Source organism: Cupressus sempervirens, chromosome 11 (genome assembly GCF_028749045.1).
Source record: "Cupressus sempervirens isolate cs-2001-9-10 chromosome 11, ASM2874904v1, whole genome shotgun sequence".
Classification (NCBI taxonomy): domain Eukaryota; kingdom Viridiplantae; phylum Streptophyta; class Pinopsida; order Cupressales; family Cupressaceae; genus Cupressus; species Cupressus sempervirens.
This window is the reverse complement of record NC_143128.1, coordinates 112,266,835-112,280,481: the sequence shown is the minus strand read 5'-3', so window position 1 is coordinate 112,280,481 and position 13,647 is coordinate 112,266,835. Positions and strand designations below refer to the sequence as shown.

Here is a 13,647-nt window from a genome sequence, read left to right as displayed (position 1 = left end):
TTGAGTGGTGAGAAAGTGTAGATGATCGCAACCTATTGAAAATTTGGGTAATATGAGTGTTATTTTGTGCAAGGTAGTTTGTGAGGTCCTTTTGCATAGTATTTAAATGTTGTAATGGTATATTTAGAGGGTTTATAGGTACCAGTGGTTGTTGAATGAGAATATTGAGTGGAGGGTTTTGTGCCTATGTTGCAATGGGTGGAGATTTTTGCATTTGTGTTATAATGGGTGGAGTGTTTTGTGGTTGTCTCATTATAGGTGGAGGGTTTGATTGTGGTGTTTGTGCTCGAGGTGGCCTTTTGGCTCTACCACATTTTCTTGGATTTGTTGATGCATTTGGTATTAATTTAAAAAGATAAAATTACAGATCTTACAAATTACAAAAAAAAATAGAAATTATGATTATAAAATGCATAAATGACAAAGAGAATGAAGACATACCTTGTTTGTGGGTTGCCATGGATGAAAATGCAAAAAAACAAACAAACTAATTTCTTTACAAATTTGATTGGGTTTTATCCTCTCACTGTCGCCTCCACATTGCTATTTTTTTTTGAGGGTATAAAAATGCCCTCAAATGAGGGAAACATAAATTATTTATACTTCTTAAAACCCAATTAGGTTTTAAGTAATATAAATTTAAAAAGCTTGATCAGGTTTTAAGAAACCCGATTAGGTTTTTGAGTAATATAAATTTAGAAAACTTGATCAGGTTTTACAACATGTGATTGGGTTATTTTTTAATTATTAAGGGTAGGCTTGGATACCAAGCCTGACCCGCATTTGAATTTATGAATAACCTGATCGGGTTATTGAGAATTTTTGGTTTTTTTGGGTGGGTTCTCCACTTTCTTGTACACCAACTTGGTGCACACACCCTCATATCTAATAAGTTTCATTTAATTATTGAGGAAATTAATTTGGTCAAAAGGAGTATATTTAACATTTTAATAAGAAAAATAATCAAATATTATAATTGTCAAAAAATTGGACATGTTTAGATGAATTGTATTCAACAAGCCAAAAACCTCACTGATGTCGAGTTGAATAACACAAATTTCACCATGACTAAAGGTTAAACACACTTTTGTAACTTTTCTTGCATTGGTTGTGTTTTGAAGTGCCACTTGAAGCACTAAATTTTGGATTCACATGAACAAGTCCATATTGCCTCAAATGTTTTCTTCCAAGTAGCAAGATCAAGGTCAAAGTTCCAATAGGAGTTGTTATGGGAAAAGATGGAACAATAATAAAATAGGAAGGAATAAATATGCTTGGTTTTGATACAGGAGAGTGTGGCATAGTACCATTTGACCACTTGTAGACAAGGTACCTAACATCAAAATATCTTATCCTAGTAATATTATTAAATAATTTCATAAACCTTGAATAAAATTTTAAATATATTATTTTAATTGGTTTTTCATTTTTTTAATCATACTGAGTTGATAATTTAAATGGCTAAAAAATAATGAAAATTTCCTATTCAATATATCTTAAAAATAATCTATTTTTAATCTTAATCTCATCAATTTTAAACAAAAAGGTGGGGAGTTGAGTTAGAATAATATTTTATGCACCATGGTTCTCTATATCACTTTTTAGTTTCTAGATTATTGAATAGACGAAATCCAAGTCTCCATCATTGGCCCATCAAAATTTACTTGATCCTTTATTTTCTTCCCTTGGTTCAAGTTTGAACTAATGATGCATAGTGATTTTGGTAGACTATCACACGTTATTTGATGGTTAGAGATTATGCCTTTATTTGGAACTACATTTTATTTCCTTAAGAGACTTTGTATATTTTAAGATGTGGAATTAAAATATATTTTCCAATATCTTATAGAAAAAGTTTAAAATTTACTAAAAATATAATTTAAATTATTTAATAAATAAATAAATGAAAATAAAATCATTTGGTATGATTTCTTGTTGAAGAACCTTATGATTTGATGAATTTAATAAAAGAGTTACAAAGAATATTATTTTATGTAGAATAATAAATTATAATATTAAATCTTATTTTACACATAGTTTATATTAAAAAATAATAATATTTTATGATTAGATTTTGTTAGAAATGGAAAAAGAAATCTGTAAATAAGCAAAACCAGGAAAGAATCTAAGAGAGTAAATGCATGAAAAGATATTACCATAAAATAGGAGAGAGAAAGCTTCAAGCTCCAACACCATGAGATAAGATATTTGGAAAGGGGAAAGCAAAAAAAACCCCTTGTGACATTATGAATGAGGCATGAAAAGCCTAAGAAGAAAAAGAGAGAGAGCAAGAGAGCAATAGCTCATACAATATTTGAGAAGAGGAAGAAACCTCATTGTTGTAAAATGAGAGAAGAGGGTCATCTCTTAAATAGAGATGAGAGAGAGGAGTTAGAATGTAACTCCCATGTCTATGAATGCCACCATTCATATGTGTGTGAGGCCAAGTGTGAGATTCCTCTTAAGGAGGAATAATCTAAAATTAGAAATTACAATACATATATTTGTCCTCACATATTCCACTAAATGAAAAAATAAGATGTAGTGGAAAAAGGACAAAAAAGAAATATATTAGGATACCTTGGCTTATATCCTAATATATTACAACAATAAAGAAAGGAGTTCTAACCTTGGTTTATAAAGATACCAAGGAAAGATTACAACTTCTAACACCCCCCTTTAATCTTTACTTGGGGTAATTACATCAAAGGGTAATAAACCCATATTTTACAAAAGTCTGCAACTTAATCGTCAATATGAAGTAATTGGATTGTCTTCAAGCCATCTGGTACATTTGAAGATCCAAGAGAAGTACATGAGTCCTTTGAATGTGATCAAGTGGAAGCATGGACCACCTGAAAAAAAGAACAACAAGACAAATATCCACAAGTAGAATGCCATCATATATGCAAATTAGAAATCCTTTTGAATAAGGATAATAAAATTCTCATAGAGAAACAATGAGTAAAACATGTTACCACAAAACAATGGAGATAACCTGATATCAAGATAAATTATATGCTCAAAAAATTGTCAACAAGGACAAATTGAGTAAAAAGCTTGATCAATGCTCTCATGAAAAGTATATGATACTAATGCACAAATGACCACAGACAAGGCCAACTAATGAAACGTGCATCAACATTGCATCAATCATGTGGATATAGACAGTCCACTTAATGAATCATCCCACTGCAAGTTAATGGGTGATCAATCCATAACATGCATGACTCATGATCTAAGCAATAAAGTATGCAGATCATTATCACATTAATATATGAAAATAAAATAAAGGAGAGACATGCTGATCAAGATAGAATTATCATGATTTGTTAGGATAATCAAAAGAATGGATTATGAGGATATAACAACATATTGCCTTCAAATTGGATCAAATCATCTGAATTTGGAGGGAAAATTCCAATAATAGCATCCTCTTCATGGAGGAACAAAAATGGAACAACATGGAGGGAAACTCCATAAAAATATTATCCTATCAAAATGGAATAGATAGGATCAAATGGAGGGAAACTCTATATAAAATGAGTGCATACCAATATAGGATGGAGGAATACTCCATGGGCCAGATAAGGAAACTATGTATCAGTTATACTGAGGGGACCTACATAGTTAACCTTGAAAAAATTGGCTCCCTATGCAACTCAAAATATTATTTAAATCATGTAGATCAATGGTATAAAACCATAAAGTGCCAACATGGGCATAGAATGATGCTATAAAAGCATAAAAGTGCAACTATGGGCACATCAAAATATCAAAATGAAGGCAAATGTGTAAGATTGCTCATAATCCAATTAAATAAAATGATTTAAGGAAGATCAACTAAATATAGATATCAGGTATAAAACTCCATTAAGGGTAAACATGAGTATTGAATTCATTTTGCAAAGATATATATATTAATTTCTGAATCATTATAGTCATAAATTATATATTTATCTGGGCATATATGTGGGCCCCCATATATACTCAAATAAATATACGAAAATAGATTGGTTAAAGAAAATAATCACCTTTCCATACTTAATATTTTGGAAAGTCACAGTTTATAAAAAGTCACAATATTTACCTTGGTTCAAAAATATAACCTCAAAGTAATAAGAACATAAAGTCATGGGGCAAGAAAAGATCTCTCCAATTTTCTCATACTAGGAGAGAGAAAGCTTAGTAATTAACGATAGAGGTCAGATCTGGCAGATAAGAATATATTAAAAGGAGTTAAAAAAATTTTCTAAAAAAAGTTTGAATAAAGCTTGTAATGAGTAAGAGAGATTTAAAATAGAATATTGCACTTGTCTGACAATGAATGATTACCTGCCAAAAATAGGTTGATAAGAGGCAATAATAAAAGTAAATGATACTTCTGTCAAGAGCTAAAAAAAGAAAAAGAATCTTGCATGAAAAGACAAGAAAAGAGTTACTAGGAATAGTATTGACTCTTTCTGCATAATCCCTAATCTCTCGTTTGCTTTTTGTGAACCAAACTGAAAAACCATGATGCTTCATGGGACTCAACTGCAACTACAATGCTTACTAATAGCAATGCTCATGTTCGGAGCATCTGTCCATTGGCATTCAATCTACAGAAATGCAATGTCATCTTCACACCACGACTATGGAGATGCTCTCTCAAAGTGCATTATGTTCTTTGAAGGTCAGAGATCAGGGAAACTTCCTCCAAATCAACGCATTAAATGGAGAACAGAATCTTCTCTCACAGATGGCTCAGTTGAAAATGTTGACTTGGTTGGAGGATACTATGATGCAGGGGACTACGCAGAAGAAAAGCTTTGTGAAGCCAAGGTTGTTATCAAGTAAAGCCATAATGAAGACCTGACTTGCTTTCATGCAGACATGCTATTAATAAATTGCAAGTCAGAGCATTTATTCCAAACAAACAAGAATTTAAGATGTGGGGCACCAAACCTTATGATGAGCCGTGGACGGCAATGGTAGCCGGATATGCTATTCATTGCCGGGGCAAGGAAACCCTTAAAACTTTGAACAAATGAAACATTGAGGCATTAACCCAAATCATGTCACTTCAATTTGTGTTGTTTGCATGCTGCCACTCTGGTCTAGTGGAGGAAGGGCGCATCTATTTCATAATGATTACAGAGCGTGCTCGTGCTGGTAACAGTCGAGGGCAGTGCCATTGCAGCTAAAATGAAACAAAGAAAGCCAAAAAGAGACAACGAATCCTGGCTAAACAGTAGCAGACCTTATCAGGAACAAAGAAAGCAAAAAAGTGCTTCAGTGGCATGTATGAAAATCACCACATTACACCTATAATGCGTCACAATAGCTGTATGATGGCTTGTTTGCCCAAGCTGAATTATTGATGAAGCACCTACTATTATTAACAAGATGCCAACAAAGACTGATGTTTCTATATGGAACTCCTTAATTGGAGGATGCAGATTATATAACAATGTAGAATTGGGACAATCTTGCTGCAAAGAGAGACATTGAACAGCTAAGAAAAAAAATTGAAAGACAATGAACTATGAAGTAATCAAGAAAGCTAACATAAATTTCAAAAGACAAAGAAGAATGAAGAAAGCTGGGTGCTGTTGGATTGATGTCAATAGACATGGAAACCAATTTCTCTCATGGACATTTAACATCCAAAATAAATACACGAGTTCTTATTCAAACCAGAAAGGTTTGGTACAAGATAATGTTCACCAACAGTATGCAACCAGAAATGTTTGGTCACATCAAGTTGATACTACACAACAATATTATCAGCAACCATATGCTAATGGGCTGGATCCACTTTCAGTGCCCTTGGAACAACAGGGAATTGGGAGAGGACATGGTCCCAATCATGCATTTCATACCACTCGATATGCATCATCAGATAATGGGAGATAATGCTGGACTATATACTGGATTGGAATATGGCATAGAGAGGGTTCATGGCAGGTGAGACTGGAAGAATGCTTTAATAAGTGTCGCTTGAACTAGAGCTGTCGATTCACTTGCTGACAATGGCAACAGAGACAAGATGGAAGGACTGCTATTACAGGGGGTGCCATAGCCACTGCTTCAGAGTTTATAAGGTATCTAACTTAAATTTGTGACTTACTCAACTGAGTATTATAACAAAAAAGTACCAGTTACCACGGATTTTGAGTACAGGGGCAACCTTGCATCCAGATTATCAGGACAGTTACTTTACTTATTTATGGGGGGTTGCAGCACCAGCTCTCCATCAGAGCTCAAATGGGGCGCAAACTCGGAATAATAACTCAAATGACAGAACTCTTGACCTCTTTCAGGGGAGGAGAAGCAAACTTTGGAGAAAAAAAATTTGAATTATTGGCAAGTTCATCGGCTAGAAAAAAGCAAACTAATGTGCACTGTTGTTCACAACATGCAGACAACTACTTCTGATAAAGCACATGAATTGCAAGAAGGAAAGATGAATAAGCAAAGTATCACTTTAAATCAAATATATTTAAATCAATAGCAACTAGAAGCCCTAGTGCTCTAAAGTACACAAATCTATAATGAAAATCACTACAATAACATGCAATCTCCCAAACCTGCACAAATTAGAGGAAACAGGAGTTAATCTGGTTTGGCGGTAAACCAGCCAAACCCAAAAAAAAAAATTTCAATTTCTTCCAACTTAAGAAGATTAAAAGGAATTAGTGAAATCTCTCTCAAGAGTCTCCTTCGAATCGTACCTTCATGCAAACACTCAAAACAAAGATTAAATAACTCTGATACCATGTTAGAAATGGAAAAAGAAATCTGTAAATAAGCAAAACCAGGAAAGAATCTAAGAGAGTAAATGCATGAAAAGATATTACCATAAAATAGGAGAGAGAAAGCTTCAAGCTCCAACACCATGAGACAAGATATTTGGAAAGGGGAAAGCAAAGAAAACCCCTTGTGACATTATGAATGAGGCATGAAAAGCCTAAGAAGAAAAAGAGAGAGAGCAAGAGAGCAATAGCTCATACAATATTTGAGAAGAGGAAGAAACCTCATTGTTGTAAAATGAGAGAAGAGGGTCATCTCTTAAATAGAGATGAGAGAGAGGAGTTAGAATGTAACTCCCATGTCTATGAATGCCACCATTCATATGTGTGTGAGGCCAAGTGTGAGATTCCTCTTAAGGAGGAATAATCTAAAATTAGAAATTACAATACATATATTTGTCCTCACATATTCCACTAAATGAAAAAATAAGATGTAGTGGAAAAAGAACAAAAAAGAAATATATTAGGATACCTTGGCTTATATCCTAATATATTACAACAATAAAGAAAGGAGTTCTAACCTTGGTTTATAAACATACCAAGGAAAGATTACAACTTCTAACAGATTTCATAGATTTATCTTTTTAAAAAATACTTTAAAAAAGAAAATAAAAGAAAAAGGACATCCTCTCCATCTAGATCTTGTTATAATTGATTTATCAAGAATATTTCAAAAATTGTGTCAAATAAATGATATTACCACAAGAAATGACTTCAATAAAAATGTAATAAGAGAAACTAAACCTGAACATTGATGTAAAATAGTTATGGAATTCATAGTCTACAACTCTACATCTAAGTGACTATAGTTAGTAATTTATCTCCATGATTTATTATTAACAATTAATTTTAGTTTATAAATTAATTTATGCACACAAAATTATTTTTTATATAATTAATTAATTAATTAATAATATTTTTATAAATTTAATAAGTAAATTTATTAAATAGAATTAATTCAATAAAATAGTATAAAATAACTCATGGTATAATATTATATGATAGGTACCCTAAGAATCAAAATAATCCGACCACTTTAGTTGGATGTCCTTAATATTGTGTTTTATGATCTCTATTTGTTGTAAATAGGTTCTAATAGTACAACGCCAAAATCTAAAATAAGAATCAATTACTATATTGAAATTTTTATGAATATGTAGTAAATTAAATGTTGCAAATATAATAATATTAAATGTTCAAAGAGGAGGGGGTGGATGCAAACAGAGAAGAGCCTGAGGAGAAGAAGAATGAGGAACCAAGAAAGAATGCGAGCATTGAGCCTTGCCTATGTGTTTTTATATAGTTTTTATGTTTTGGATTAGTCTAAATTTGGTGTCCTATGGGGTTTTATTATATATGTATATGATCATGTACTGGGCTAATAGCAACAATATGTCCCCTTGCTACTAGTATGTTTCTCCATTTTATTTGCTAGTTAGTAACAAGACTGATGGTAAAGATTGCTCTATACTGGATTGACTTTATTTATTTTTTGAAGTATAAAATTGGTATCAATTAGATAATTGGGAGGTAACCTCTGACTGATGCTTCAACCTTTTTGTACTCTGGGGTCAGCCCCCCTTTCTTTTGGTTGCTATCTAATAGTTCAAAAACATTCCTTTTATCAATATGTCAATTTGGATGACATGTTAAGATAGATAATTTATATTCAATTTTATCGATTAATACTAATAATGATCTTGGTTAAGAGGTAATTGTTTGCAGGCTAAATAAATTTGAAATTCAAACAAGATTGTAAGGTTTTGAAAGAGCATATAATCTTAGTACAAAATGTTGAAATTAAAGTAATTAAATAAAAATAAAACAATCAACACAACAATAAAATAGAATAGAAAAAAACAACCCAAACTATAATTAGAAACAACTCTAATGCACATTACATAAAAAATTTTAAAAACTGAACATAATCCAACATAAAAGACCTTTCTTGCTAACTGCTTTAAATCAAAGTAAGCGAGAAGTTTCTTAAACTGACTGTTTTAGCTGTTGCTAATTTTCATGACTGAATAATCCAAGAGGAGTGAACTTCTTAAATTTCAAAACAAACCCCCATGATAGGGTATGAAAGTTGCAGGTAACCATTCGTCACCAGAGATGAAGTTACTTACAGTGAAATTTAAAGCATCGCTTGTGTTCATCACGTGAAATCCAGGCCATTTCACCCGGTGAGAAGTATTTGACCCTGGTCCATAATTCTCGTACTCACCAAAATACAAGGTGCTCAAGGCAAAGCTACCATTCCATGCCAACCACCCAGCGGGGTCGATCAGCTTACCTAAATAAGATTGCATGTAAACAGTACGAGAGTACTTTTTCCATGGTCTTCCCAGGTATGTGTGGAAAGATGAAATAACAGGAACCAGATCAGGGGCCGCGGTAACATTACATCCGTGGATTGATATTCCCGTATTTTGATTTGGATCCGTTCTGCCTTGAGCTGTGATTGTATTTTTCTGACCTTTCGAAGGTTTTCTGGTCAAAATTGTGCAGTTTTGATATACTACTGCTGCGTTGCCGAAGATGAAATCTACAGTGCCGTAAATATCACATTCCCTGTAGAATTGACGGAATGAGTGTGAATACAGAGTGTCTTGGTAACCTTTGAAGCTGCACCTATAAAATGCAGACTTATCTGCTCCCACGCGTAGAGCAACGGCCTGGTGTTTTTTGGCACCAGCTGTGTTCTCAATTGTCAGATCTATTGCGATAAAACCTTTTCCTGTTGTTGCTGAATTTAATGCGCCATTTAAATGACAGAAAGAAAGATAAATAAACAAACTTTGGAAAAAGCAAATATTAGATTAATAGACGAGAAATCAAAATAAATGACGGATAAAAAAAATACAAGGATCAGATAAATAGAGGAGAAAACACAGATCGGATAAATAGAGGAGAAATTAAAATAAATAGAGAGAAAACAAAGAGAATGAACACACCGAATGTGGCAGAATTGAATGTAGTGTATCCATCTGCAACGCTTCTATTTCCAGTGATCACAGTGGCGTCTTTCCCATCACCGATGATCAAAATATTATATTTTTTCTTCCCTATTCTGACATATTCCTCATACACTCCCGCTGTTACATAAATTACCGATCTGTTTTCGCTTTTGTCTGGAACGGCATTAACAGCATCAGTAATTGTGGTGAAATTACCGATGCCGTTCTTCGCCACCGTCATCACGTTTCCCGACAAAGTGACGCCCGCTGCGGTCTGTAGAAGCGCTCTTCTCTCCTCATAAGAGGCGTCCGGTAACAGGTGCCGTCTGTTGACGGAGCTTTGTTGATATTCCATGGATCTGATGAAAAGCTTTTCTACAATAGCCAAGGAATTACTCCCCGACAGCGACGCGTTCGCTACATGATCTGTGAAAGGCAGCGAATTGAGATCGATCTTTGCTTCGTTGAGGCCGTCAAGGCAGGTGATCTGATTCGTCAGAGCTGCACTCTGATAGCTCTGAATATCGACGGCATCTTTCCATTCCAAAGAAGATTCTGTCAATATTGACAGACTTTCCACCAGGAAGTCCGCCGTAAGATCGAATAATTGGCTGCAGTCCTCGACAGCTTGAGCTTTCTTGGACGATCTACCAGAGCTATTTGAAATGGAGTCCCGAACTGTCTGAGCTTTGGCTATGCTTATGTTGACGGCGATTTGAGCCATTTCTTTCGGACCTGCTCGTAAAGACCTCGGATTTTCAGAGAGACTCCATTCACAGGATTTACGATCGGGAGCCAATTCGCAGGCAGATTGAATGGCGTTCTGCGGAGTAGCTGCTCCAGTTTTAGGAAAGAAAAGAAAAATCATCAGAATCAAAAGTCGAAGATTCAAGATAGGAGCCATTTTATCAAATCTCAAAGGGAGAAGAACACAATATTTTGCTCGGTATTCATCGTGTCTCCAGTAATCTTATAAACTTTGCAACATCAATGTCAAAGTCGAGATTTTTTCAAATGAAAGCTTCCAGATGCTACTTGACGTGTTTCGATCCAGCCAAAAAACTATATTAAAGTTTACGTAAATTGAAAACAAATTATATCGCTAGGGTTTGAATTTGCAGATTTGTTTACGAATAGATTTGACAGATGCGAAGAATTGGAGAAAATATTTCAAGAAGAACAAAACATTTTTGTTAATGAATCCCAGATCAGCAAAACCTAACGGATGGATTATCTCGCAGGTTTCGCAAATTAAAGAAAAGATTCCACACTGAGAATGACAACTATGTCGGTGAAGATGATTTATAGATCTGCCTTCGGATGAGGCTACCTCGACCTTTGATTCAGCATTTGTCAAATAGGACTCTCTATTACCTTTTCAAATGAGTTTCTAGATAAGCTCTATTCAATGGCTCTTTATTTTTACGTATTTTATATTACTGATTTTGCACGTACCATTTTGGTTGCAATGTTTCATCAAACCATCTATTTTTGTAATGAAGTAAGTATAGCATAGTAATAAGATATTCGACCTGCACTAATTTTGTAAGATTTAGCTTGATTTGACTTGCAATACAAGATTCATATTTTGATAGAGATTTTACTGCTTTTTACCGAAACAAATGGTTTCTAACATTTATGGTTAATGTTTCATATAATTATAGATTGAGGAATGTAATTTTTTCTTTTTATTTGTTTATGTACTTGTTTTGAATTTTTAGACATATGATTACATGATGATAATATTATGACAATAATTTTTAATGAAAATGTTAATTTTTTAAAAGTAATTTATAGTTATGATAAATTAATTATCACAATTTGTCAATACTTATATAATTTTATTATTATTATTTTAAAACATTAAAATTATATTATCAATTACACAATTTGAACAAAGATTATTTAATTCAGATATTTTCTTCAAATTCTAATTACAAATTGGATGCAATATTATTTCTAGATTTCAAAAATATAAATAATTTTGTTACTTGATATATATATATATATATATATATATATATATATATATATATATATATATATATATATATATATATATATATATAAAGAAGAGGTTTTCTCTACAATTTTTTTAGTTAAAAATATCTTTGATTATATTATCTTTTCAAATCAGTTTCTACATAAACTCTATTCAGTGGCTCTTTAGTTTCACGTATCTTATTTTACTAATTTTGTACATACAATTTTGGTTGCAATGTTTTATAAATTGGCATATAAAACCTCAATTCAATCAACCAGTTAAAAGAAAGAAAATTAATATAAGAAAATTATGAAGTTGAAAAATTATCATCTAATTTTTAAAAACATTATATTTATATAAAATTGTTGCCCGAACATCAAAGTTACACCAAAATTTTAACATCCTCATCATGTTAGCTATGGTTAATCTCCAAAAAATAGTAGTTGCAGTGTGGCTAATATGTCTTGCGATTTGTATAGATGAAGTGTCCCAAATTTCATCATTTTGAACCTACAATGAGCCGAAACATACCTCACTTTGAGCATTAAAATGACCATTTCTTTCTCAATATTTTAGTGATTTTTTAAATTCCAACTTATTTGACTCGTTCCTAGCTTCATCTAACACTTGAATTTTTGGAAATTGGCTCCCAAGTCAAAAGTTGTGGCAGGTTAATTAATGGTGCCAAAACACATATTCATGATGTCAATGTATTAACCTTTAATTTCTAAGACGTTAAGGTTAGAGGTTCAAAAGACGTGTTTCCTCTCTAAATCTTAACTTCTCACCCCATAAGAGTTAAGGAAAACTTTCTAAGTATATTCAAGGTTAAGTATGAGACCTAAAACATGCATTTTGGAGACAAGTCTTAACCTCTTTGCCCAAATACAAGAGGTTAAAAATCCAAAGGTTAATAAACCTTATTAAAAATTAGTTATTTTGGGTACCCAAACAAATGGAGAATATTTGAAACACCTAAAAAATAGATCAACAACATGAATTCCATTATTTTAGAGACATGTTATATTTCTCAAAAATAAAATGGAGTACAGGGTATGTGCAGGATCATGGTGTGCCAAAAAGTGGCGATGTGAAAAAAAAAGAGTTTGAAGACGCCGAAAAGCGCTTCAAAATCCGCTCTGACTTTTTTTTTACCTATCTAGGAACCAAACCTGGAAGGTTAAGCCGAGCCTTATCAGATATCTGATATCATATCGGATATCCGATTTTAAATCCAATATCCGACTAATAATTAAAATCATATAATAGTATGATATATTATTTAATATTATTATTATTGATATAAAATAATAATAATATTAAATAATATATCATACTATTATATTATAATAATAATATTATTATTTAATATTATTATTATAATAATTATTATACTATGATATAATAATATTATTATAATTATTATTATACTATAATATAATAATAATATTATTATAATAATTATTATACTATAATATAATAATAATATTATTATTATATTATAATCGTATAATATTATACTATAATAATAATATTATAATAACATATTATATTATAATAATATAATATAATATTTCATATATTATAATATATAGTAATGTAATATAATATATATATATATATATATATATATAATGGATGATTGTTTGAAGACTACTCCATGTGTCACTATCTTTCTTGGAAAAAAAATTGCTTTTGAACATCAAGCTTGCAATATTATCAATTATTGTCAAACTTTTTCAACCAAGTCAAAATGTCAAATGCAAATATTTGTTTGCATTTTTTGCTAAGGAGAGTTTCATAAATTGACTTTGATTTTCTATGTCTCGAGTGCTTGAACATACTTAAAATGGCTCTTTGGTCTTAGAGCTATTGGTATTTTCTAACTTCATGGTCTATGATATGCATA

The 13,647-nt window shown here is 32.0% G+C and overlaps 1 protein-coding gene across 1 annotated transcript; it reads right to left on the bottom strand.

Moving 5' to 3' along the window:
* Positions 1-8,646: 8,646 nt before the first annotated feature.
* Positions 8,647-11,082, bottom strand: LOC149528486 (pectinesterase-like). The gene is made up of 2 exons (XM_089811965.1): positions 9,752-11,082; positions 8,647-9,543 (listed from the first exon to the last, which is right to left on the bottom strand). The coding sequence occupies exons 1-2, from the start codon at positions 10,656-10,658 to the stop codon at positions 8,852-8,854; spliced, it is 1,599 nt and encodes a 532-aa protein (XP_089668091.1). The 5' UTR covers positions 10,659-11,082; the 3' UTR covers positions 8,647-8,851.
* Positions 11,083-13,647: the final 2,565 nt, after the last annotated feature.